Raw genomic sequence first — 27,480 nt, 5'->3', positions numbered from 1 at the left:
ATCATCAATTGAGAGGGTTGTGCAAGAATGGAAAAAGACAAGAGAAAAATCCTGGTGGAACTGGGATTGGCTCACTTCCTGGTTACCTAACCTACGGTGGCTTAGGAAAATAGTTTCAGTTATAGTGGGAATAGTAGTAATGTGTATATTGAGTTGTGTTATGATACAGTGTGTCCCTTTACTCACTCGATGTTGTAAAATCTTACGTAGAACTCCCGGCATATATTAGAATCATAGAATCATTGAGGTTGGAAAAGACCTCTAAGATCATCAAGTCCAACCGTCGACCCAACACCACCATGTCCACTAAACCATGTCCCTAAGTGCCTCATCTACTCGTCTTTTAAATACCTCCAGGGATGGGGACTCAACCACTTCACTGGGCAGCCTGGGAGTGTTATTACGTATTACGTTCGTATTATTACGAACATGAGTTATGAGACTCCCAAGAAAAGGATCTTGGAAGTCTCAAAGGGGGAATTGTTGTAAATAGTTGTAAGATAAAGGGCTGGATTAATCAAGCATGCGTCAAGCATACGAGGCCAAAGCTAACAAGCACATCATGACATAGATAAGTACTAGCAGAAACCAGACAAGGACAACCAAAACTGTGGCAAACGGCAGTGATGAGCCAATTTGTGACCATATAAGGAGAAGGGCCCAAAGGTTCAAGAAAAGTTCACCTCCTGCAGAGATCATGAGAGACCATGAGAGACCACCAGAGACCACTTAAGACACCTGTAGATGCTCCTAAGGACTCAAAACGCATGCGTGAAAGACTATGCAGATATTATAATTAGTTCTGAGAAACAGAATGAATATGTATGATAATTTCTTGGAATAATAATGAATATGTATATCGAAGAGACATATAAGGGACGGTTGATACAACAGACGGTGTGCATGCTAGGTGGAGAGATCCCCCATGCACCCGGCCGAATGAAGTAATGCCTGCTTTTTAATACACCCAGTGTTAAGGAGTTTTATTCCCGATTTTCAGTGACAATCTCAAGGAGTCTCGGATTTCACTAACAACGCAAAGGAAAACCAGCAGTATTTCTCATCTCACTGGGTGTTTTTAGACAGGAATACAGCTAGATGACTCAACTTACAAACAATTAGTTATTTGATCAAGCAGCTTGCAAGTTAAGGAAACCAGATGACGACTCAAAAGATTACTTCCAATCCCATATTCCAAAAGGAAATCTCAGACTTTACAGAGCATTTGTAGCAACCATTCGCTTGGAGGAAGTCAGAAGCAACTGTCCTAATGTGTGGGCACTATGGTTACGTAGTTCACCCCAACCTTGGCATTCCTGCCTCTGCATGAGTTGGGGGATTTCTTCCAAGCAATTTTAACTGTTACTTCACAAAATACAGGACTCTGGGCCGCCTTCACTTCCCAAAGTTAACACTGGAAAAATAAATTGCAGAAGTGTCAATCAATATTTGAACAGGTCCTCTTCTGAATCCCACATTTTTTAGATTTTCTAAATCTGTTTAAAAGAAAACCCGCCTTTAACAACAAAAAAAAAAAAAAAAAGGGGGGGGGGGGAGGAAAAGAGAGAGAGAAGTATCTTTTCTTCGTTCTCCTAAAACTGAACTGATTGAAAGGATATGGGCTGGCCCCTTTTAATGCCCCACCCATCAATATCTTTAGGGTCAAATTTAACAGTCAAAAAAAAGAAAAACAACTTTACTCAAAATCCGGTTTTGAGACTTGCAGATATTTTCTTCCCCAGACTTGCAGATTTTTCTTCATTTTTTTAATCTCCATTACAAAGGTTTTTGCCCAGGTTTACTACAATGTAAGGAACAGATATATAAGCATTTCCTCACAGTCCTAGATTTTATTGTTAATCATTAATAATAAAATGATGGCTACTTTAAAAAGTCAAATAAAACCAATAAAAAACATGGTCATTAGAGTATTATATACACACATAACAAAACAGCTTAATACAATTATATCACAGTTTTCTATTGTATCAAAGAGAGCAAAGAGATTCTGATTTCAACTTCAAATAGTCACTTTATATTTACTGTAAAAAAATTAAATGAAATTTTTAAAACGCAATCCTCAAGTCCAAATGTAATCCCTGATATGTTAACTGCACAGAAAACACAACTTTTGGGAGCAACTGTAAGCCACAGAAGGAACAAATTATTTCTGATGCAAATTCTTATCCAGCAGGAACAGACTGGCTTCCTAATCTCCAGGCTGCTTTTGAACATAGGTACATTCCATCATCTCAGTTTTTTCTTGAATTTTTCATTCCCATATCTTGTGTAAATACATGCTCCAGAAAGTTTCACATGCATTTTCTATAACCTCCCGTCTTCAGCATATCTAACGCAGATATCAGATACTCATTTGTATTGCTACAGCAGCCTCAGTCTACAATCTTGTGAAATATTTATTCAGTGAAACAGGGTGACGTCACAGCAGCATGTCCGGTTCAGAAACTCATTCCCGGGACTTCCTATAGTGCTCCGCACGGCACAAATACAGTAAGCATATGGACCTTTTTATACTAGTGGCACTGACGTAAAAGCACTTCAGAGTTAAACTGTACATCTGGAGAGGGGGACTACTGTGATCTAATTGTCATTCATAAAAAAAAGAATTAAAAAAAAATACAGGACTTGAGCGCAGATTCCTTTACATAATGTGCATTGACAATGCAAACCAGCCTTCTTCTTTCTGCTTTTCCACCTGCAAAAGGAGAAACCAGTTGAAATTCATACATCATAGATTTCCCACAGACTTGCTAGTTAGTGCTGGCCTGTGTAGGATTGCTACGTGTCAGTTCACTGATACGTAGCAATTGTCTCTCATAGGCACCACGGAGGTAGTCACACCACCTGCTTTAGACACTTAGTTTAAGCCACGTCTACCTTAAGTATTCCAAATTTCCCCTCTGGGGATGTATACTTTGCTGTCAGGATAGGGAGTCTTGGACCCTAACTTTGTTTCTCTTTATTAATTTAGGTTATTTTGGACATCAGGAAAGACAGTATTAATATCTCCTCATGGTTGCTTTCAAGCATACAAACAGATCTATGACTGGTTTACCAGACTGTACTACTGCCTGGAGTTCCCCATGAAAGCATCCTGCTGCAGTTCATTCTTCTCTTTGCACATCAGGAATCAGAAAACCAGATCGGTGATTTTTCTTTGCATTTGGATTTATTTATCCTTCAGCAACTGACTTGTGCAACGGCTAGGTAAGAGCTCACCTGCCTCTTATATGTAGCTCTACCAGTACACCATAATGATTATTTGAAACTCTCTGCAGCCACCAGTGAAAGACTGCCAAAGGTTCACAGTTCTAACACATCAAGACGCCACAGCAGAAAACGTAGTTACAGGATTATTCACTCGTAAATAACAGCTCTGTGGCAGCAAACAACTAATGTCATTAGCACTCAGGGCTCCCCTTACCAATTGTCCAGAATCCAGACTGCCATGAATCGATTACTATTGGCCTCGGTAGATTTAAGGTATGACTAAGTTCCTTCCCCTTCTTTATCTGTCTTGCTTTTTCCTTATATAACACTGCACTCAAACTTTCTGGCTGAAGATTTTTCAGTCTTACCTTTGGTCTTTGGCTGACAGGAGTTAATTGCACACTTTCTGACGTGGCACTCAGGGGTGAACAAGGTTTGCTAGAGTCTCCTACAGACCTGTAGACATCCAAAATGAGATTGAAAAAGTGAAAAATGGAAGTAACTACTAGAATCATGTCTCAGATCCTGAGTTAGGACCCTCATCAATAGTCTTGGACAACCGATGTCATCTGTCTTATGTCACATTGCAGGTGTTTTAAATACAAACAAAGGAAGTTGTGAAAAAGCTATTGGACCTTTGTCCCATTTCCACAGAGTTGAGCGTGATGAAATCAGGGAAAGCCCATGAAGCCAAAGAAAAACGTGGCGATTCTTCCATTGTGTTCAAGTTCTGCTGCATGGGTAATCAAGATACTATAAAAATGAAACAGTAATGGGTTAACTTTTACCTTCTTATACTGGTCATACTGGCAGGGGAAACACTGTCTTCTTTGGAGCTGTCCATAGCAACTGCCACGGGAATAGATACTTCAATTGTCCTTCTTGCATTTTCTAGGCAATAAATAATAGCTTGATTCTGATGAGAACACAGCAACATTGCACAACATTCATTTCATTTTCCCATTTTTCGAGGGGCATCACGTAACTCTTCACAATTGCATAGAATATACAGAGCAGACATAAAACATCAGGCTGAAGGTCTATTCAACCCCATACCCACTCTCCGAAAATGACATATTGAAAGCGGCTATGCAGAGCAACTATGGACAACGTGCATAGATCTAGAATGATTCTTCCATGGATAAACCCTCTGGCTTTTGGCAATCAGAGGATTAGAGACTTCCAGTTTCTCTACTTTGTTCCTTTAAGATTCTACTTTTCTTGCTGAATTTATGTTACAACAGCCATAGAAGTGCTAAAGTGTTACGATCCCACTGCATGAGTCATGGCATATGCACCTGCATGCATATGCGCACACACACACACACGTGGTCTCTCCTCCACCTCCTTCCTCTCTCCCCCTCAAGTCCTTCCCTTTATGCATCCTCTGTGGTTTAGGAAGGGGGAAAGGGCGGGTGTCCTAGAGCATGTGTACATGCTCACGCGCAGTTCTGCCTGTAATTGCAATAACTCCAGGAAAAGATAAAGCAGCCCTTGCCTGCTGGAGAGTATTTTTGTTTATATAGTTACACATGGCAGCTAATCTCTGAAGCTTGAATCAGCAAGAATATTCCCTTCACTAATTTATCTCTTCAGATGACTGGAAGCTTTAGTTATTTCTTTCTATTAGCACTGGCAGTAACTCAAGCAAGGTAGTCTGATGGAAAGAGCACCCAAAGACCGAAAATTAAAATGTGGTTGAGAATTGGATAACCACTCTGCCATGATTTTTAGAAGCCTGATGTAAATACTTAAGTCTTTTTATAAAAGATTCTCAGCAGAGAGGACTGATTAAAAAGCCTAGTTCTGCCCATCAGTGACTATGTAGCAGAACTGTTCTGCGGACAAGGACATAGCAAAGAACAGATTTACCATGAAGCATGATATTTACAGCAGACTAATTATTAAGAAACTAACTTTAGGAGAAGTTTAGCTGATATGTTTTTATCTCTCTGAAGTAAGGAGTGTTTGTACCACACAGCCATTAATAGCAAGTGTACTGCTGACCACAACCGCTGATCCAATCAGATATGGACAGAGAACTCCCAAAAGGGGAAAAACATTGTCTTACTAGTTCTTGTTTCTCCTGAAGCTGGGTACTTACCAGAATAATTTAGGGATGGGGGCAGAACAGAAGATATCATCGGGGGGACCGTATCGGCAGCAGCTAATTTCTGCTGGTCTATTAGCTGCAACAGTTTATCACGTGCTTCTGCACTCTGACGATTCAGCTCTGCTATTCTTTCCTCCAAGCTCTTCGATACCACAAGATGAGTCTACTTGGATAATTGGATAATGACTTCCAATTAAAAACTTACAATTTGTGCCTTCAGGGAGAGCATGCAAGATTCATTCAAGTGCTTCTATGCATTTAATTTTCAAACTGAAAGTAAACATAATTATATAGCACCTTCTGTGGAAAATCTGATTTTGTCCCTTTCACTGTCCTGTATCTAGGTCCTTAATTGACTAAATGCAACAATATTTTTAAATTGCTCTTCCTACAAATAGGAAAAAAAAGCTATTGTCTGTATCATTTAAAAAAAAAAAAAAAAAAAAAGAAAACCCCCAACCATCCAGCAGTTAACCATAATTAAGAAAATATTTAATCAGAGAGACACATATTCAGGATGGTGTGGGGAAGCAAAAGCAGATTTCTAGCAGAAGTATCCTGGAACTCATCTTTAAAACAAGTTTTCATCTACTTTGACCCCTTCCCCTCCAGTAATTGCTTCCACAAAAACAACACTTAAAAACATTTGCATCATCTTGTACAACTAAATGACTAAACATTACACAACATAATACAATGTGGAAAGCAACAACATGCTCAGCCTACATTTACATGAGGAATTTTAAAATCTTGAGGATCCTTAATCGAACAGTAACTCAGCCACTGCGATGGAACAAAAGTAAAGACAGTCGCAAGGCCAGGGATTAGGCATTTCTGTGATGTTAACTCCACTCACTGGGGTGCCACTGAATAGCTGCTTAGTTGCAGATTAAAGGTTTTTCTGTGTGAACTGAAGCATTCAAGTTCTCTCTTTCCCAAAGACTTTGGGATTTTCACCACACAGCAGGACAGACAAGCCAGATCCAACTAGTACATACGCTATAATTAAGTATTTGCCAGAGATGTACTTGCACCAACTTTAATCTCACGGGCTTTTGGGTCACAGTAGCAGAAGAGAGGTATGGCATGGATTTAAATATGTAGTTTACAAGCTTGACAAGAACCTGTGGGTTGGTGCAGTGCCTTCACTGTTAATATTATCCAAGCTACAACCTGATCACGTTGCAATCACACCTCTTTTTGCAGCATAACCTTGTCCTGAACTTACAAACGTGCTGCACACTTTTCAGCACTCATATACAACATAGGCCCAATATGAGAAACTATTGTTGAGCTCCTTAGGGAATGATAAAAAAAAAAAAAAAAAAAAATATCGTGAGTCTCCAAGCAAATGAATGAAGAGAATATTTGTTTTAATACTCTTTTCCTTAAAACAACTGACAACAGGAAAGAAACAGTCTTAAAGCATCAGTAAGCTATGGGGAAGCAGATCAACAGAAAGGGGAATCCAGCCCTCCTTTTCTGTTAAATTCTCACCTGTCCTTGTGAAAAGTCTGGACCAGAATTTGCATTTCCTATTGGGTCTGGCTGATGTAGGCAGTCACTTGTGTCTTCAGAGAAGCCCCTAAATTTGCTCAGCTGAGCTTTAATTAGAGAGTTCTGCCGTGTGAGCTCAGCTATCTGTCCCAGCAGATCACCATTTTGAAATAATTCTTCAGCTGTGCTGTTTTTTCTAGTGTCACCTGGGCAGGACAGACTGATTTTCTCGTGGGAACTCTCCAAGTCTTTGTCTGCAGGAGGAATTGGTTGCCTTTGAGAGATGACACAGTTTTCTTCAGTTATGCTCTGTGTTCTCAGGGAGGAAGGTGAGCTCCTTTCCTTGCATGGCTCTCTTTCAGTGTTTTCAGGTGACTGAGAAATGGCTGTAAACACTACAAACAAGGAATAAAGGAACAGTAAGGAAAGAGACATGTGATCCTCAACAAGGAAACTAAGTGACTTTATTGCATCAGGCTACTAATAATCAGGCAGGAACTTGAATTGTAACATCTAGCCTGAGTGATCAAAATCACTCTATGCAAGATACTGCTGCAAGAACTTACCAGGTTTAATATTTCCTACTGCAAATAATCTTACATTTACATGATTTAATTAGAGATTGAGAGAGAAGTCAGAGAGAAGAAGATTAATTGTTTTGAATTTCTTAGCTGATAGATCAAACGCTACTTCTTAGTTAGTCCTCCATTTTCCAATATCCATTTACCTTACCTAATAAACTGTAAGTTTGTGTTTTAGTTCTGATATTTATACTGGGTTGGTAAAACTTTTAGAATAATAAAACAAAATAATACAAGACTTTTGGCATAATAATAAACTAGTTATTTACTCAGCCCCTAAGAAAGGGGAAGCACTCTAGCCAACAAAAGTAGTTAGGTATTTTTTGTGGTCATCATTAGCAAACTGATAACACACCACACACACGTGACCAAATATGGTACAGCACTGTCAGCTGCTACATGTTAAGTCCAAGTTGGATTTTGTGATCAAAACCAGATTTTCCATGCTTTATATACCAAATAGCCTATTCCTTCCTAAGCTTTAGCTTTTGCCTCTTGAGCAGAGCATGACATTTAAAAATTTACACATAAATCTGTTTTATGAATATTTTTTCATAAAGAAATATTCAAGAAGTTTAACATTTGTTGAGCCATTTAGCATCCTTAACAGTCTTAAAAGAGTAACGATACATTTCTCACACAGCTAAATTATAGTGAAGTCTAGGAATACAGTTTTATATTCTTGTTTCAAATGACAGACAACATCTGACAGTTCTCAATGGGACTGAAGCCAGATGTTGTTCTCTGCAGAAAGCTACCTTTAGTTCACTTCCTCTTGATTTATTACGTGCCTCCTTGCAGCATAGGTGACCGCCAAAAGCTTGAACTAGATATAAACTTTCAATTGTCCTGCCAACTCCTTGAATCAAAAGGACTTTTGGGTTAATTTTCTGACTTGGAAAAGACTTACAAAGCAACACAGCTGAAAGGGGGGGGAAAAAAAAGGAGGAGGGAAGGCACAAAACCCCACTACTGTGCCCTACTTCCTGTCAGCAACCATCAAGCTAGCCATAGACATCATTACTCGCCTCTCAACAACAGAGGGTTACAGGGCCCTAGCACATTCAGTGAGATGCACATGGTTACGGTGACAGTTGCAGGAGGAAACAGCTAATTTTGAGAGTCACAAAGGGTCCTCCCTTCTGCTCACTTCATTAAGTTTAAATGAGAAATACATCCCCTAATCACCCCTGATGAACTTTCTTCCTCCCAACAACCAGAATTGAGCTACTGACCTATAAAATTCCTGAAGCCTATGGATACTGACACAAGACTGAGTTAATCTGGTTATCCGGCACCACATAATTTCACCTAAAACTTCTTCAGCCACTTCCTGTGTATTAAATGAAACCCAATGGAAACCTGCTCCCAAAGCTTTTAGAAAAACCTCTGCTGGGAAGACTGGCTCCAAGCAAGAGCACGCAGCCTACAGACATCCTGGTTTGTCTGCAGCATGGGCTGCAGAGGCACTGAATTTCCAGTCTTCAGTGGTCCCACCATTAACAGTGATGGAGGCCGGATTACACCACCAGCAGATGGAAATCTGGAGATGATGTGCTGTACGTCATAGACAAAGAGCTACAGCAAATCATACAGAAGTGACAATCAAAACCCGTACAAAATAAAAATGCCAGTCTGGATTGCCACTGACAGGACTGCAGACAATAGATGGAGAACCGCAGGGTACAGAAAGCCTAAAGGAAATCTAGCAACAGGCATAGAAAGAAACGAAATGCGTATCTGGGTGCAGAAGTAGGATATTCCAGCTATAGGGCCAACGTGTCCACGCATACAGATTAAAAATATTCCATAGAAAATACATCTCCAAAGGTAGTGCACAATTGAAACAGTAACACACTACACAGACTCCCAAGTCTACTACAGCCAGAGAAATCTCACCATTGTGGAGGGCAGACAATTCCTGACTGCTCTTCTGGCGAGGTGGTGACAACAGTACAGCTGGCTGGAAAACGTGAGCTGGCAAGCTTCTACCTGATGCCGCACCACCTGAGGCACCTGGCCTCGGGGGAAACTTGAAAGGAAGTTCTTCCTGTGGGAATTTCAGCATATTCTCCTTGTTGCCTGCATCAGTCCTGGGCTCAGAATAGCTCAAATCAGTTTTTTCTAAAGAAAAAGACAAAGCAGGGATAAAAGTTAATAAAACAAAAAAAAAAAGGGGGGGGGGAAAAAATCTGGTTTAGTGCAATAGCAATGTAGGGAAAAAAATCTCGACAACAACTCATATTCAGGTATCTGAAAAGACAGACAGTTCCCCGCACACTCCTAACTTCCTTCTGATCCCCAGGTACAGAACTCTTTCACTCAAGCATAATACAAGTCTTTACTGGCCTTAAGAGCAAGAAGAGCTCTTACATGTAGCCTCACAATTTCAGGATACTAGTAAGAGATCTGTTTGTAGCCCATGCATAAGACTTACAGACACGTGACTTCTGAGGAATAGGTATTTAAGTGAGCTGCATTTGGTAATACTCTCTTGAGAAAAGCAGACCTACGCACTCGTCCTAATGCCCCTATGTTATAAATTTGATGGCAACAATGGTGGAGTAGAAAACAATTCAAAGCTTTTTCGAACTCTCTGATGATCTTTTTATGACTTAATTCAAATCAGACATCAGTAAAAAAAGAAGTTATTCTTCTGTATTTAATTACAACTAGTTTGTGTCTAGGTTGCCATCTACTTTGAACATACCAAGGAGGCACAAAATGAAAAGCATGAAATCAAAGTCGTAGCTAGCTGTGAGACCACAGTAATTTTAATGTGCTTATATCCACTTGTCCGTCAGTGCTATCTTTGAATTCTCCCTTCACCATTTTGTTCAGGACATTTGTTCCCAAAAGAGAAGTTAACAGAAAATTAAGCAGAACGTATCTGATCCCAAAACACAAGAGACAAAAGGCACCTTCAAAGGCAAAGAGCCAGAAGAGGCTGTTTGCATAAAATACTGCTTGTGGTTCACATTACTGAGATTCTAAGGCTGAATATAAAACCTGCCACCCACTATTCAATGACCCTGGCAAAAAATGAGAAAGATCTTCCTGCTCTGCTTCACTGTACAGAACTGCATTTCCAACGTATTCTACTCACATGCTATTTTTCACTATGACATCCCCCCCACTCCTCTCTCAACCATGCTTCCTCTCTCCGGAGAAGTCCTATGTTAACTTACGCATGGTTTCTGTGCTAAAACTAGCTATCTCAAATGTCTCACATCCAGTCAGATGCCTTAAGGACGCAAGAAATCTCCTGAAGGAGGAAGAGGAAGATATATTTTTGTAACTTTAGGAAGCTTTCCTCTCAGGAAGATGCCTTTTACTGAGAAGAGAGACCAACAAGGAAATAAGATTTGGAAATTCTAGTCCTGGCAGAATTGTTGAATAAGAAGGTTTGGGGTTTGGTTTTTTTGGGTTGGTTGTTTTGGTTTTTTTTTTGAGGGGCACTTTTTTGATTGTTTGGGTTTTATGTTTGCTTTTACAAAGCCTGGGGAAATCACAAAAAAGGGATCTGGTACGTGGCTTCTTTCTGACAACCCCACAGAAACAGCCAGGAAGAAAGTTTTTGACCACAAAAATGTCCACAAAAACAACATTTAACTAAGGAATACAAATAGCTCCAAGGAATCTTGGGATTCACAAGGAGTTACTGGCCTTAAGAGCAAAACCAATGCATTTAAACAACCTATCAGGAAAGACAGTTGGGAGAAAACTCCCTGGTGAAATAACATTAAAAGTACAAGGTGAATCATGTTTGGTTAGTTTGGCCATCAATGCTACTGGCTTAACTTAGCCTGCATCGATGTCATATATCACTCAGCTGGTCACTCACCTCTGATATAAAGTCACAAATATCAAGTAACAGACTTCTGCCTGGTTAGTTAACAGGCCTCAGTAGCTGCTGTTTCTGGTCAGCAGCGACCTCCAGCGCCTTATGGCAGAACCAATCTCATACTGCCAGGCTGCCTCAGCAACAGAAAGGTGAGATCCTGATTCAGTTGGGTTTGGTTTGTTTGGTTTGGTTTTTTTTTAGGACCCTCAGAATAAATCTGACTTTGTAAGCCATCTTAATGGGGGAAGGCTAGTCCCCTCCCCCTTTTTTTTTTTTTTTTTTTTAAATAATATATTATGTATCACTTCAAGCTCAAGCCCAGGACTTGGCTAAAAGGTTAATCTTGAAGTCCTGATCCAAACAGAAGGATGCCAATGGGGATGGAATACAATCTATGAAGTTGTTAAAAAATAATCTGTAGCAAAGCGCTTGTACTCACAGCAGAACCAATGGCACATGAATTTCCAGCAGTGAGAGTCACGCTCACACAAGAGGTATTTATTCAAGCAGACTTCTATTAAATACCAGATTTTCCACTGCAGGGATAAACTAACCACAACCCCTGTTTCATCCTTCACACATGCATACACTCACCTTGGCCATTCACTGGACCTTTGCTTGCAGTTCCAAAATGGTTTGGACTTTGTTCTCTTCTAGGTTCTACCAAAGGGAGGCCTTTAAATGCTTGTGTGAGAGAGATCAGCTGTTTATCTGTTACCGTCATGTACTGCTGAAGCTTCTTCTAAAGGAGGAAGGAAAAAAAAGAGATACAGAAATTTCTATTCTAGCAACATGAATTAGAAAATTATATACCACAAGCAGCCCTGAGAAGAAATTTGGCCTCCTAATACCACTGCATGAATCTGTAGGATTCCAGTGAGGTATTAGTGTCTCCATGTTTCTCATTTGTTTTCTCTCCTGACTCAAATAAATTGTTTTTCCTTTTCCTAACTCATGACACCCCCTTCCTCTCCAAGGTTGCTTTATTGCTTCATTCCCAAACATAACCATTGAACAAATCTACCTCCACTGCAAACTGAAAAAAAGAACATGTAGTATTACATCTAGTCTACTCTGTTGCTCCAGTAGTGTTAACAGTATAGAAGTGTGGAAGAAGACGCTTAAACTTTTAGATTGATAAAGTAAAGCTCAGTTTCAAGGAACTAGCATGTTCTCAGGCCTCAGAGTTAAACATTATAAGTGAAGATAAAATAATGACTTTCCAATCATTCCTTCCCCCCACCTCATACCTGCTATTATAATTCTCAGGCTCCTCATTCAATTTTATAATTTTCTTTCTGTTTATTGTCAAAATCTCTTGAACATGAGACAATGCATCTCAGCCCATATTTGCAACACAACTCAGTATTCTAACAAGTCATCCTGATGGGAAAGGAGCAAGGGGGGTTCAGTACCTGCATAGTAACATTTTCTTCCCTCACCAGAAGTATTTCTGCAGTCAGAGCATCAATCAGTTCTCTGTGTTCATTCAACATCTCCTCATGCTGCTGCCTCATCACCTCTTTCTCACACAGCTGCATTTCACTCTGAAGAGAAAGAAAAGTTATAAACCTACTATAAACCAATACAGATTCATATTTGGAAACAGGAAGGAGTCCATATGACATCACACTGCAACAGCTCTTCCCACTATTGCTAAATTGACTTCATTACTTTCACGACAAAATCCTATTTCAGGGCTTGAGAACTGTCAGCGAGCTCACTGTTCCTTCTTTGTTACTCCAGCACACTGTAGGGAATCCTACACATCCTTGTTCTTCTGCCTTTACAACTTTTACAGGCTGTAACTACAAGCATTGTCACTCTGCACAGATACCATTTTTTAAGTCACTGAATCTTCATGCAGTAATCAAATAACTCCAGGTGTGCTGATGCTCATCAGTATCCTCTGCTACTTGTGCCCATTCTTTAGTTTCCTTACTTCATTAATGAAGACAAATTTGACTAAATAAAGGAGAAAATACTTGCTTTCTAATGTTTTCCCTCAGGGAGAGGAGACGTTCTAGAGGGTTTCGTTTATTTTATTTTTTTTAAAGACAACAAAAAGGTTTATTTGTTAAGTAATCTACTTGAGCATGAGGCAAAAGACCTTACTGTAAAGAACCTCTTGCCCTCAAAAGACGTTATCAATCTATTATTTTAAGATAGACCACTGCAGTAGCCAGGCTTCCTGTACAAGACACAAAAGAGTCCCTTCCACCTCTAACGCGTAAATGGAATACACAACTGCCACTTTTTGGACCATCATAGCTAAAAGAGTGGAAGGTACAAAGTCACATAAACACATCAGAATTAGCAGATGGAGCCCTTCCCCAGACGGTTGCCTGGATTTACTCAAAGGGATCCCTGAATAAGAGAAATACATCCCGTCTCCAAAATACAAGAGATCCTGAAAAGCAATTGGGGTGCTCTTTGCTGCTGCACAGACAAAATTAGAGCATGAGCTGCCCATAACGTACCATAGATTATTTTCTGGTGGCATTGTGACCAGAAGTGAAAAATCACCAAGGAAGAAGTATTAAAACAAAACAGCTCTGCAGCCACATAAAGTGAATGAATAAATAAATATTTTTGAGACTAAATCACAGATACTGTCGCTACTCACAAAGACAGGCAGATATACCTCCTTTAAGCATATCAGAGACAAGCCATCCATTTTCTGGTTCTCTTCCAACTAGAGAGAACAGCTTTTCTGTATTGATCCAAGTGAAGCAGGCTGACACAGAAAATGGAAAAAAATGTAGACAGTCTTATATTTTTACAAACCAAAGATAGCACAGAATAAAAACTTTAACTCTGGCAGCAGTGATGAAGTCTATTGATGCCTTAGAGCATCTGGATGAGCTATTGTATCTACTTGCCCTACAGAGCGTTAACCTTGTCTTGGAGGAAAAGCTTCCAAGCAGCTATGTGTCTTACATTTATGCATGGGGACAGCGTCAGGGTTAACAGCTGTATACACCCATTCCTACCATCAGGTAGGATTTGCGTCTGGTATACCCTGAAAGAAGTATCTTCATTCCAGTCCATTGACAGGTGTACCTCTAATCACATAAGCTTTTACACTGCATCAGAATAGGCAGAAGCAGAGATAGAGAACATAGCAACACAGATTAATGTAGCATGCATACACTCTAACTTTTTGCCCTGCAAGTCTGGCAAAGAAATAGCATTTTTAGCAGAAGGGGGGAGGGGGGTCAGGGGGGAGTTAATTCTAGCATTTGGCAGATGACATTGAAATTCATTTAGGAACCAAGTCAGGTTTATCCACTTCCCTTTAAGAATTTCATATAGCTTGGCAAACATTTCCAAAGTTTCTTCTTCCCCTTTTCTCTAGCCTCTTCTATATTCACTACCTCCTTCTTCTTGTAGGAGTTGATTTTTTAATCACTTATTAATACAACTTTCATGAAAGATTCAGTAATTTTTCTCTTCCTACTTTTTATATATAGCTTTGAGAATACATTAAGTAACATCCTTTATTGTAATTTTTCTGCATTTAGCTTTTCTGCAGCAAAGCTGGAAAATATTATTTTCTCCCCAGAAGAGGAAGAAAATCTTTCTAGAAGCTTCAAAACCTCATGAAGACTGATTGTTTACCTGAAATCAGAGGCTTTTTACACAACCGCTGCAAAGTCATTTTCTTGAAATGCATTGCCAGCTGTAATTGAGGCACTGGAACTTTGCTAACATCTCTCTTTGCTAGGCAAGACAGATGGTGCACACAAGCACTTGATTTATTCCTAGCATCACAGGGACCAGGTTTTAGGAAATACTCAGACAAGCTGTGCTTCCTCCCAGTGAATTCTCAAATTCTAATTCTAATTAAAGCTCCATGAAAAGGGGAGAAATCAGTGAAGATTATGGATGCACACTGTCCATCGTGAGCAACTCTGAATATGATTAGCCACACTCTGTAGCTTGAGCGACTTCTGCATATTTCTACTCATGAATTTAGGTAGTAAATCTAAAGAAGTTGCAGACAATTCTGCAAGCAACAATCAACTCCTGGGAGGAAGGAATGGTAACACATCTATTAAAATAGAAACAACATCATAGAGGTGCTCAGTAAAAATTGGCAATACAAGTAAGAGTTAGTATACATCTTTCAAAAGAAGCCTACTTAAACACTCAAGACTCCTTGGCCTTCTGTCTGAATAGGATAAAAGCTCTTAAGATAGATTGAATGTTACATTCATAAAGAGAAAGCAGCAACTAGGAAAGAAAAAAAATGACAAAGAAGATCTGGAGTCGTTTTGGAGGAAGCCTGAGGGTCAAGAATAACTCATTTCTGTGGAACACAAATTAAAGACAATCTGAATAGGGTTATAACTGCAACTATAATATGAATTTGATGCTATTAAATTGATGTTTTCCTAATAAATGGAAAACATTCTATTGGAAGTCCAGAAGATCCTTCCCCGTAACTGCAAAAGAACCAAATTTAATACCTGCTTTGGTATCACAACCTTAACAGAGAACAAGCATTCTTAACTTCTTTTAAAACATAAGATCTTCTCAGCCAAAGTCCATCTTCTGATGGTAGTGGCTTTTTACTCTTGAATTTATTATTTATTGTTTGCTTCCGAGACAGGTCTTAAAGTAAATGCTTCCATATAGATTAAATACAGGGTAATACAAGGAATAACTTATTATACAACCAGACAAAAAAAAAAATTAAATTTTAAAATACAGTGTTTTTTTTCCCCAATTATTATTACACACTCTGAAAAGGAACCAAAATGGGACAGTTCCACATTCATTAGGAATCTATTGCCTTTGCTATGAAATGGAGCATTGGGATTTAGATAACATATTCTGCTGTGTCTATTAGGAGTGCAGCAACTGTCACAATCTGGTTCAAAATTTCACATAGGCCCAATGAATCTGTGAGCCACTGCTGCATCTTGAGTAGCTCTGGGTTAGAGATGAAATAAAAAACATTCTTTTTCTTTTTTAAAAAGGAGTTCTACATGGCTTACAGGTAGTCTTCTTTATGGAATTCCATTGATCCCCAGCTGTGCACTGCTATAGCGAGCACTTCAGGTCATTCTTGCTTAAGGTGAAGTTGCTGCTATGGATAGAAAAAGAGAGCTAAGGAATCCCTCAAAGAAAATTGGGGATTTGGGTCCACTGCTCTAGTGACAATAGCATTGCCTTTGCGAGGCAAAGGAAGACAATGAATTTGTAAACAAGGCTGTAGTTAATACCCTACTACAACTCTGAATATCTTTAAATAACAAATTTAAAACTATTTCAATTGTTATTTTCTGCTGATAGTCACTGAGAGACTTTCATTGCAGTCAACTCCTCCCTCTTCATTAAGAATACCTGTTTCTAGCAAACTAAAAGTTTTAATTCCTAATTGCATGCAATCCAAATAATAAGCAATGATAATCAGACTTCAAAGTAAACTGATTGGGAGCCAGGAAAGACCAAAGTTCACATTTGTAAAATAAACTTTATACCCTTTTTCATTCAGTCTACAGAAGTAATTCAAGTCTTCTCACCTCTTTGAGGTAGCGCATCAAACGACAGAGAGCGTTCACCAGTGACAAGGTAAACCCGGTGAGGCCTTCACTTCTCTCAGTTTTTTGAACCTCACGACCTGTACATCGCTCATATTCCTCCAATTCATGCTCCAGTTCACGTATCATGTGGTTGAGAACATCTAGGCTGGATTTGTTGTCCCTCCGAAGGTCAATGGGGACTGAATTAGCTGGAGAATCATCTCTCTTCTGTCTTGCAGAGTTCTGTGCAGTTTGTTTTCTTTTCACTGGGGGGGGGAAGTGTCATTGGAATTTCAACTTGCATAGAAAGCTTTGCAATACCAATGAAATTACATTGTTTATTGAAATAAATCAAAGGAGAGGCCCTCTCTTGCCCTGAGCTGAAATGGACCATCAAAGAACGTCCCCAGTCATTCCAGTTATTTTCAGATCATCAAAACATATTTTCTGCCACAGCGTTAGTACCTCTCAAGTGTGATTGTTTGGTGCTTTTATCTTAGATACCTGTTTATACTTTCCTCCTTCTCAGTTAAAAGCATGGAAACAGTTTGCCAGTGAACAGCCAGTGAAAAATATCAGCTGCTTTCAGGTCTCATATTTAGTGAGCACCTCTTTTACAACAATCCCTTCATGTTACAGTTTGTATGTGATGTCAGTCCCCACATATACATGTGTGTAGAATATGGGGACTGAAATGCACCATAAGTCTGTGCAGCATAGAATAGAAAGCTATATCAGAAAAAGAAAAGCCCTGCACAGGAGAGAACTCCATGGCTAGCAAGGTAATGGGCAGCATCAAAGGGCCATATTTATGGTTCCCAGATTCCTATGGATTTTGCTTCGCCAATGAACGTGCGGAATACAGAAGAACACACTACACAAGGGGCTATGGAATGTCCATCCTTAGAGATGCTCAAGACTCGGCTGGACAAGGCCCCGCCTAATCAAACTTTGGAGTTAGTCCTACAACAACTTCCAAAGATCCCTTTCAACCTACATTTTCTTATTATATTAAGGACCTTGGTCAAAGGGAGATACGCTATTTTTAAAAGTACTAAACTTTTTGCTGCAATTTGCTTTTGATTCCTTGACTTCGGGTTCAGCACTTGTCTCACAGTGTAAGCGGAATCTGCAGTCTCTTCTTCGCCTTCATTCTGAGGTCTTGAATGGATTCTCTTGACTACATTGGTAGCATTGAGGGCTGGTTTGAACACAAAACAAGACAAAAAATACACACATGAAATATTTCGGGTATGTTCTTAATAGTAATATGTGGTAAAGTAATTTTATTAGAAAAGCTGGCTTTTTAAGTCTGGAAATTCATCTGAGCCAGATTAGCACATGTCTCTGTCTCTCACCCCCACCCAGAAAAGGAATTCCAGACAGGGTCCTGTGAACAGCCTAACAATCCTTGAGAGGCTGTGATTTGGCAAATCCAACCTGACTGATCCAGTGATGGAGAAACAGTTGTTGGAGTCAAAGGCACATTTGATTCCTGTGACAAGGTAGCTTTTCTCATATCCTTTTCAGCCCACAACTGAGAATTCACCAAAGAATTTTCTTCTCTCAATAACCGAAGTAGCCTACATTCAAAACAAGAATAACAGTGAATTGTAATAGGATAACAGGATTCTAGATTATCTGTAGAGTCTAGAAAGAGCTTTTTAAAATATCTATAACTGCTCAGGTGAGTTCCCTGCTCACATTCATTCCCAGTCTGAATAATGTTACAACAAGGGGTTTCCCTAGAAACTTAACTATACCCATGCAACACCCTTTTAACTCCATCTATTTCCAGCATGAAGAAGGTGGAAACCTGAATGGATATATTTGTACTGACCTGTCAGAATTTATGCTGGATTTGAAATTCAAAGAGTCATGGTGTCCATCTTCTGATTGATAGATTGATAATGCTTCCTCTTCAACTTCATTAAGAGCCTTTTTAGGAGACAACAAAGAAAAAAAAAAAAAAAGGGACTTCAGAGCAATATCAATTTGTCTTTAGGAAGAAGTTAGGGATCAATTTTCTGAAATTTTTTCAAGAAAAAAAAAAAAACCAAACACATTTGTTTCAGTTTCTACCTCCAAAACAAAATTAAAAAAAAAAAAGAAAGAAAAACACACCCCTCTGTGGGAAGAGTTTTGGGGGACTTTAGTACCTAAGAAATACTAATATTGACAATTGTCTCTGAAAATAACACAGCAAGCAATTAATTCAATATCCAATATTTTATTTGGATGATTTATATTAAGTAAGAAAGACCACACACACTAGGATAAAAAAGCTTTAAAGAATGTTCCAAAACAAATACAGAGATATAGCAGACAGAAGATGGAAAAAGCCACATAATTATAGCATTTCTAAAATTTCAACCACTTGACATTACAAGCTAAACAACCTTGTAATGAGATCTGCAAAATTATATTTATATTCTATGTGTAAAATGCAACCAGAACAAAATACAATCCTACGTACCACATTCCTAGCAAAACTGAAGCAATCAAATTTGGAATTAGGGTTCCTCAAATTAGCAGGTTTCTGCGCTTCTGGGTAGGCTTCACCAGATAGCCTTTAACTATAATTTTCATAGGCACGTAAGGAAAAGAAAATCTCACAGAAGCTCAGCAGACAACTATCAGTACATGTGTCTTTCAAATTTAAGCCTATCCTGCAGCATGCATCCAGTGATACAGCTTATAAAGATGCTATAGTTAACTCTTCATATTAAAAAAAAAACAAAAAACAAATACCACATCGAAATACATGACAGAGCAGTACTGCAACTCAAATTGCAGATATTTGTACAAGATAGCAGGAAACAGGATTAGAGAACCATGAGAATATGACACCATCACTTTCACTCCCACAGCCCTTTTGGTCTTCATCAGTGAGCTGATTTCCGGGAGTGTCATATGCCTGTTCTCAAACCACAGTGAGCATTCCTGGTACAACTCATGTTATGAAAAGAAAACAGAACACAAAGGCAACCTAAATGAAATTTTAAACAAATGTAAAGAATTTTTAAACTTTTTAAATTAATCTAAATAATTGTAAAAGAATGTGAAGTATTAAAAGTTAAAACTTTTAGAAGTAATCAAGGCTGTGGAGTTAACTGGGGTACATTTACATGTGTGTTATCAGAAATAAATTGGAGCCCAACTCGCTATGTCCCCATATATGCAGACATAATTAGAAAATCAGAGGCATATTTTGCTATGTAGCAATTAGTTAAGTAACACAAGAGTTGTTTTCTTAGTCTGTAATTACTTTGTTCTCTTGCTGATAATTCCAGAATTTAGCAGGGAGAGCATGCTGTATGAAAGAGCTTCTATGAGACATAAGAAGTTGGTGTCTCTCATATTCAGAGGTTAAGAAATTAAAAAAAAAAAAAAATTATTCCCAGAGTCTCACAAAACAACTCACCTCCATTTAATACTATTTTCTACCTATGTTATCAACATGTTATCAATACACAGAAGAAAGGTGTAGGTCTGCTTGGAAACTCTACCTTTGAATATTCTTACTTTGTGCAAACAAAAAAGCTACAGGACATGCATGCAACTGAATATACATTACCTGGGAATCCATGACAGATTCACTGAGGATGGAAAGCTGAGTGGGAGGATCACATTTTTGTACAATGGGTCCTTGAGATGATTCTAGGTCACAGTTAGGAGCCATTGTTACATTAGGGAAACCTAGAGGAATCAGACAAAATAGGGAAGAACACAGAGGACTAGGTCTGTAGTATGTCACAGGACTTTGTACCAAAAAGCAAGCTCCCGTACTTTGCACAGAAAGGGTCGCAGGGATGTATGTCGCTTTAAACAACTGCCAAAGGTCAACCATAGAGTTATCTTAATACATTCGGCCATGTACCAGGCCTTTGTCCTTCTCACCTGTGTAAATACACTTGTGCAGAAGAAGCATATAGGATGAAACAGTCATTGTAAGTGAAAGAGAATGGCAGCCTACAGAGAAAAGAATCTAAGCTTAAGATTTCACATGCAAACAGCCAATCCTGCCTTTCAGCAGCGTAAGGACCCACTAACCAGGATAAGAAAAGGAAAAGCCTTGTTCATGAATTGATGATACATCTTCAACAATATCCAAGAGCAAGCAGTCAACCCATGTAGCAATGCGCACCAGAACTACTACAGTGGCTCGAACTGGTGCTCTGTATAGGCCGGTAGCTTGGCTGTGGAAATGGTGAGCATCAGGTGTTTCACAGTAAATTATACAAAATTCCACAATGGACCAATACAGTAGAATAACCGGCCACGGCTCACCCTCCCCTGCCACGGGAGGTGTTATCCTCATCTGTGTTTCATCCAACATGAACAGGATCAATCATACTATGTTAGATGATGAGATGAAAACAGTTAAAAAGAATACTTTGCAAAGCAAGGCTATTTATGAAAAGCAAGGAGATAATCTTAAATGTACTACCACATATAAATGAGACGGTCTACCTGTTCGCGTGCGAGGAACATCCCCAAACAAGTCTTTTGCCACAGCCATAACCTGATCAGATCGTTCCAATACATCTTGCAAATGGTATTGATCAGACAGAATCTGCAAGTATAGCGTATAAGGCAATATTTCAATCTGAGCAGACTGATTTTTCCTTTGGTTTTTTGGTATTGTTCTTCTAAACAGTTAGTGAGAGAGAACAGCCAACAAGACAATGTTTGCAAAGTTGGTACTGTGCAATTAGGCCCTAATTATGATAGACCAAAAAACCATACTTTATTCTGAGTGACTACAATTGTTTTTCTGAAAAATTAAGCGGTTGTTACTTCTGGGGCCCCCATCAGCACTGACTCTTTCTCATTAGAGCAAATCCTCTCACTGCCTTCTTCTGCTCCCAGCCTGACACAAACAAGAAGCTGGGTGTTTATGACACATTCATCAAAACGAAGACATGTATCTGACAATTAAAAAAAAATAAAATCAGTATGCATCCTCAAATCATTTGATCTCAATGTTGTTGAGTCAAAGAACACTTATCTACATCTGACAGACACCCAAAATCTGCACTATTTGATTAGATCCAAACCAATTCAGGCAGACTTGTTTCATTCAGCCATGACTATTGAAAATCCTGCCTAAAAATTAGGCCACATACTGCCATAAAAGTTTCAACAGACATAAACACAGCTGATTCCCAAAACATCTTCTGATGCCAGGTGTAATCTCCACGCATTTCTCACAAGGCACAGCTTCTTCTTCAAGGTCGCTCTCCCCCAGTATTTGAAGTCCATCCCTGGCACCACAACAGCTGCTTCCTAAGGAGGGAGGTTTTTGAGTGCAAAGCAAGAGGCATTCAGCTACTGTGAGCCGAATGGAGCTGACTGTGGACACAGCTTCATGGGCAGAACACAATTCAAAACTCCTCACTGACTTGTGGTTTCATTCACAAAGGTGGAAATGGCAAACTAGTAAAACTATATCCCACAACCTGGGAAGAAGGTAGTTATTCTTAAACACCTGAGAGGAGACCAGATATGTAAGTGACCTCCACTTCACCGTGGTTAATCAAATTTAGCCAGAGAGTCTGCAAGTACTTTAGAAGATCCCACAGAAAAGACAGGCTCATGTATGCCCTCCTACTCAAAATTTGAAAACAGAGCGACAATTTTTTCTCCCCCAGGAATCATAAGAGGGACTGGTTGGCAGCAGTTTCAGAGCACTGTATGCTGTTATCTCCACAGAGTTCCTTTCAGTGTCCATTGATTAGTTTGCTGGTTTATATTCAGCCTCATTCAAAAAATTCTAGGCAGTGGCATTTCACCTGTTCTCCCCCCAGCCCCCATTTTACTATGCTTTGTTATGTCAAGAAGTTTCCCCATATACCTAGTTTCCATGTCTTTCTAGTCTTTTGAGCCTGAATTACACTGCAATACATTACACTTCTCCTCATAACCAATTTAGCAAATCAGTGAATATTCATCTTTCAGTCATCTCACATATCTACTTTTCCAAATCACTGTTCAGTTTTCACACTTGATACTAACTAAATCTAGTCTTTCCATTTAGCCATCTGATGTCAAAACAAGTTTTTAGACAAAGTCATGCCAGATCTGCAGAAGGGGGGGAAAAAAAAAAGTTTACCTGTCCCAAAACATGATTCCTTTCCCTAACGCAATTAAAACTAAAGTGACGTGTTTAATCAGACAAAAATTATCCTGATTAATTTGTTTTCACCCTCCCTACTAGATCTGTTTCAGCATCAGCAGGTTCCTAAGCTTCTCCCTCCTGCTGAACATGCTATGAACATTTTTAGAGCATTGCTCCCAAGGTAGATTAGCTCACATTTGCTTGTGATCAGCAGAAAATGAAGTGTTATCAGCTTCTAACCCCTCTAGGCCCACTTACATGCCCTCGACAAATTCACTGAGTGCTGTACCTTGTCCCAGTTTAGTACTACCTATGAATTTCATTAAAATTCATCTTCCCTCCTGTTTCAGATTGTTACTACAGATAATTAAACGGGACTAATCCTAAAACCTCCCCGCTGTGATAACACACTCCCGTGCACCTACCCTCCCGTGCAACACACTAACGTTATTTTAAAAACAAGTTGTTATAGGACCAATCAGTGTGGTACCTACACATTCACAAGCCACAGTTACAGAAACGAACTCGTATTATTTTTTCATTCAGATTTTTAGGCAGACACATCCCCAAAAGATTAAAATTTTGCTCATCCATTTTATAACTCTTGCTCTCTTTCTCTTCAACATACAACTACAAGAAAAAACAAACTAGTAGCAGCATCTTCCTAGTTTTTGTCTCCGAGTCTTTTGCAGTTCAGTAGGATTCAAGAGGCTTAGGAAGCTACACTCTCACAGCAGTAAATAAGGAAAAAAGATCACCAAGATAACAGAGACAAGGAGACAATCCACAGCGGTTGTGCTGTACTGGGAGACACAGACTGAAGAGTCTCCCCAGTTACTCTGAACAACAGGACCTAGCGATTAACAAGATTTAAGCTAGGGACAGGCAAAAATGGTGACTCTCCTCCATCTATTTTTTTCTCTACACACAAGAAGATGCCAGTGTTTCAAACAGCAACAGCCAGAGGGGTTTCATCTTGCCTGGCATCGTCTCCTTTTGTCTTCCTATCTGGAAGCATCTTTTCTCTGATTCAGAAGTAGACACATAGTATGTTGAATAAAGTCATCTCTTAAATATGAAGGGGAAAGCTACTCAGGAGGAATTGAAATTTGTGCATTGTCATTAGAAATGGCAACAAATACGGAAGACTATTTCCTAACCATGAGTTTCATATCTGCAAAATAACAAAGTCAAATAATAGGTAGTCCAGCCAAATCTTAGAGCGGATAGTCTAATCTACCTTTGTGATACATAATTTATTTCTGAATGGAAGTCTTATTGAAACTAGCCTGCTATTACATTAGGGAAATTTGTATAAAAGTCCACAGCTTTTTTGAACACTCCACTAAAATGCACTTGGCACAAAAGCATGCAAGTAACAAAGGTCAAAATTAAAGTTTGAGGCTTGATTAGCTCGATATCCTTAACACAAAAATTCTACTGTGATTGCAGAGAAACAGGTGTCAAATAGCAAACTAGAAGGTGATCTTCAATTCTAACTACTTTCATTTGTTTCTGTCTATGCTTGAATGTTCTCAGAGATCAGAAAAATGCTTCTTAAAATTTACAAAAGATGAAAGAGAGAAAACGTCTGTGATGGTTAATACACTGCACATTTACAGGACTACTAAATCATGTTTATTTTAACTGCTAGGTGAACATTGTTCATCATCATTCTTTACCAACAAAAACAATTCTCAGTTTGTCCAAGTGCTGATGAGGTCTGAAAGCTAATGACTATGTTTTGAGATTAGTTTTCATAACATATGGCAAGGAGTCGCCTGCCATGTGAAACAAAAGGATGTCTGTCTACCACTGAAATCCCTTTTCAGACAATGACAGCTACTGTCTCTGTTAGCGAAGCTTAGATTTGCTGCTGCAGTTCAATATTCAAAAGCAAATTAAACAATATATTGTCAGTCAGAGTGCTTCAGAATGCCTAAAGAACAAGCTTTTCGGTCCCCAGATGACAAGCTTGTCTGCTAGCAGCCATAGCTCCTCAACCTTTGTTGTGTCAATTTTCCTTCCAGACAAGCTCCTCCTTATCAACTTCTTGCCTCACCCTTTCAGCCCCTGTGACTCTGCATTTTCTCTGTTTAAATAAGCGATGGCAGATAAGGACGTCCCTCCCAGAAAGAGAAATGTTCATGTTTCCATCAAAGAAAAATACTAGATGGGGGAGGAGAAGGCAAGATAGCAGTAAGAACACAAAGAACGCACATCTTTTTCACAACACACAGTTCAACTCTGCAAACAGTTCCTGTTCAGATGCAAAGAGGCCTGCAGAATTACAGAGAGCATAGCCAGGCAATAAGGATCAAATGCACAACTGTATAGATCAGTTAATATGTTATATATATGTGATACATATGAAAAGCCTATTCCAATCATTACATGCACGCAACACACAGAGGAGGGAGAGTGTAGGCATATATGAAGTCAAATTATCCAACAAGAGGAGCAAACGTTGACCTATGTGCAAGAGCAGTTTTCCACTACTGCTGCAAATCACCTGCAGCAGGCCGAAGTGCAGATTTAGCTCTCACCTCACGCATCAGAGTCAATTTCCTTTTCTCCAAGGAATCAGCAGCCGGTTGTTTTTGCTTCTTCCATTTTCTTTTCAGTGCTCTCTCTTGCAGTTCCAGATGCGCCAGTGCTTTGTTTTTTGATTTGTGTATTTCATGGCGACGCAGCTACGTAAACATGAAAGAAACCATTTCAAAATCAAGGGACACTCTAAAGCAAAATTTGCACGGTAATGCTAACAAGCTTTTCTTGATTTTATCATTCATGCGCTGAATACTATTTATGTTAACTTCATGGTAGTACCAACGACAGCCTCACAAATAACCAGAAGTGTAAAATGCCATCAGTACCAGCCAAATTTAAAGTGGCTCCAAAGGTGTATGGGGAAAGTCTCACAGTTTCCATCTGCCCTATACCACTGACCCAGTAAGAGTTTTCTCAGCTGTAAAGGGAGACAAAACCCAAACACTAGCACCTATAATATGCATAAAAAGACATAATGCATTTTCCCTGATTTAACACTGTCAGTCACCAGAGATATTCTCTCTCTTCTTCTAACAATGAGAGAGAGAGAGAGATTCAGTTTAAATACAAATTAAACACATTAAATGTGTGAGGTGCTTGCTAAAGTGTCTGGAAGCTATCAAGCCAACCACCTACAGAATCAAGTCTCTCTCCGCTCTTGTGCCCATCTGTCCTGACTAACCTGTCAAAATTTACAAGCAACAACAGCTCATACTGCCTATTACATACTGGTAATCAGTGCTACCAAGGAAAATGAAGTGGAATTCACATATTTTGTAATGAACAGGTCATTCAGTACAAAGAAATGATGCTAAATTGTTTAAATGAAAATTGGATAGCCTCAGAATTAGAGAGATTCCTAAAATAAAGCATGTCTTTCAGTCCTTCCAGCAGAGACAAGACTTAACTTCAACTACTCCACTGAGTTTTTACGAATTTATGTTTTTATGCATTTATGTTTTTATGCTTTTATGCTGGTATATACTTTATTGTAATAAAAACTACAGCTCCTGCTTCCCAATGGAAACAGAAAACTGAAAAACACCAACTGCCAGAGCTGGGGATGCATGATATCATAAACAAAGAACTAACACTAAAGAGCCAGTATTTTCAGAAGCTTAAAAAGGGAGATTAAACATTGGCAGAAAACATCCCCATAAGTATGGTAAACACTTATGCTAGAAAACCAGCTAGATCTCCTTGCTACAGAGAAGGAGCAGTGATTGCTGTTAAACTTACAATATCCTCAGGAGTTGCACGGTGGACTGTCAAATCATGGACGGTACTCTGCAAATGGGAACCAGAGAACACATCAAAAGCCAGAACTGAGGACAAACTGGATTTTTTTCAAGTTTAATTTAAAAAAAACCCCTCAATTACAATATAATTAGCATAAAACTATACAACGGTGCATTTTTATGGCATTGTAAAGCGTTCCACCTCAGCGAGGTAGGCAATCAGCAAAATTGATACCCCTGTCAAGACCAGGCCCGCTCTTCAGCCTAAAGAGCAGGCTGCCAGCTGGTAGGCCTAACCTCAAGCAGGACCAAGGAAGCGAGAGGGGTCATGTCCACGCCACGCCACGCACAGGCAACTCCCAGTCACGGTATCCCCTCCCCGCCCAAATCTACGCACAAATTGGGCATCTCCAAACGTGAGCCCCCACAGAGGACGGTGACCTCCAGAGGCTCCCCCCAGCCGGCACGTCCGTTGGCACGGAGACTCCCCGGCCCTTCCCCAGCCGGTAAAAGGCCACAGCGCGATCTGCGTGTCACCCAGCAGAAGCAGCCCCGCCGCCGGGCCCGCCTTGCTGCCCGCAAGCCGGAGGAGGAGGAGCGGGAGGAGTCGCCGAGGCCGGAGCAGGCCCGGAGCTCGGCTCGGCACCCGGGAGGGGGAAGCACTTACGTCCCAGTCCCGCCTAACCGCCGCCGGCGGCTTCCTGGGACCCTTCCTGCCGGCGCCGCGGAGCCGCGGCCCCCGCAGCAGCGACATCACCGACCCCGCCGCGGGAG

At 39.7% G+C, this 27,480-nt stretch overlaps 1 protein-coding gene across 1 annotated transcript; it reads right to left on the bottom strand.

Moving 5' to 3' along the window:
* Window positions 1-1,675: 1,675 nt before the first annotated feature.
* On the bottom strand, window positions 1,676-27,480 carry SPICE1 (spindle and centriole associated protein 1). Its single transcript, XM_076348258.1, has 17 exons — window positions 27,374-27,480; window positions 26,708-26,755; window positions 25,465-25,611; window positions 21,271-21,373; window positions 20,375-20,496; window positions 18,638-18,735; window positions 18,238-18,380; window positions 17,858-17,998; window positions 16,798-17,063; window positions 12,682-12,813; window positions 11,861-12,008; window positions 9,322-9,546; window positions 6,842-7,236; window positions 5,336-5,507; window positions 4,020-4,122; window positions 3,600-3,687; window positions 1,676-2,716 (listed from the first exon to the last, which is right to left on the bottom strand). Exons 1-17 carry the CDS (start codon window positions 27,458-27,460, stop codon window positions 2,663-2,665), a joined length of 2,472 nt encoding a protein of 823 aa, XP_076204373.1. The 5' UTR covers window positions 27,461-27,480; the 3' UTR covers window positions 1,676-2,662.

Source organism: Aptenodytes patagonicus, chromosome 1, assembly GCF_965638725.1.
Source record: "Aptenodytes patagonicus chromosome 1, bAptPat1.pri.cur, whole genome shotgun sequence".
NCBI classification, from domain to species: domain Eukaryota; kingdom Metazoa; phylum Chordata; class Aves; order Sphenisciformes; family Spheniscidae; genus Aptenodytes; species Aptenodytes patagonicus.
Note: the sequence above shows the minus strand (reverse complement) of the source record. Positions and strands in the feature narration are given on the sequence as shown.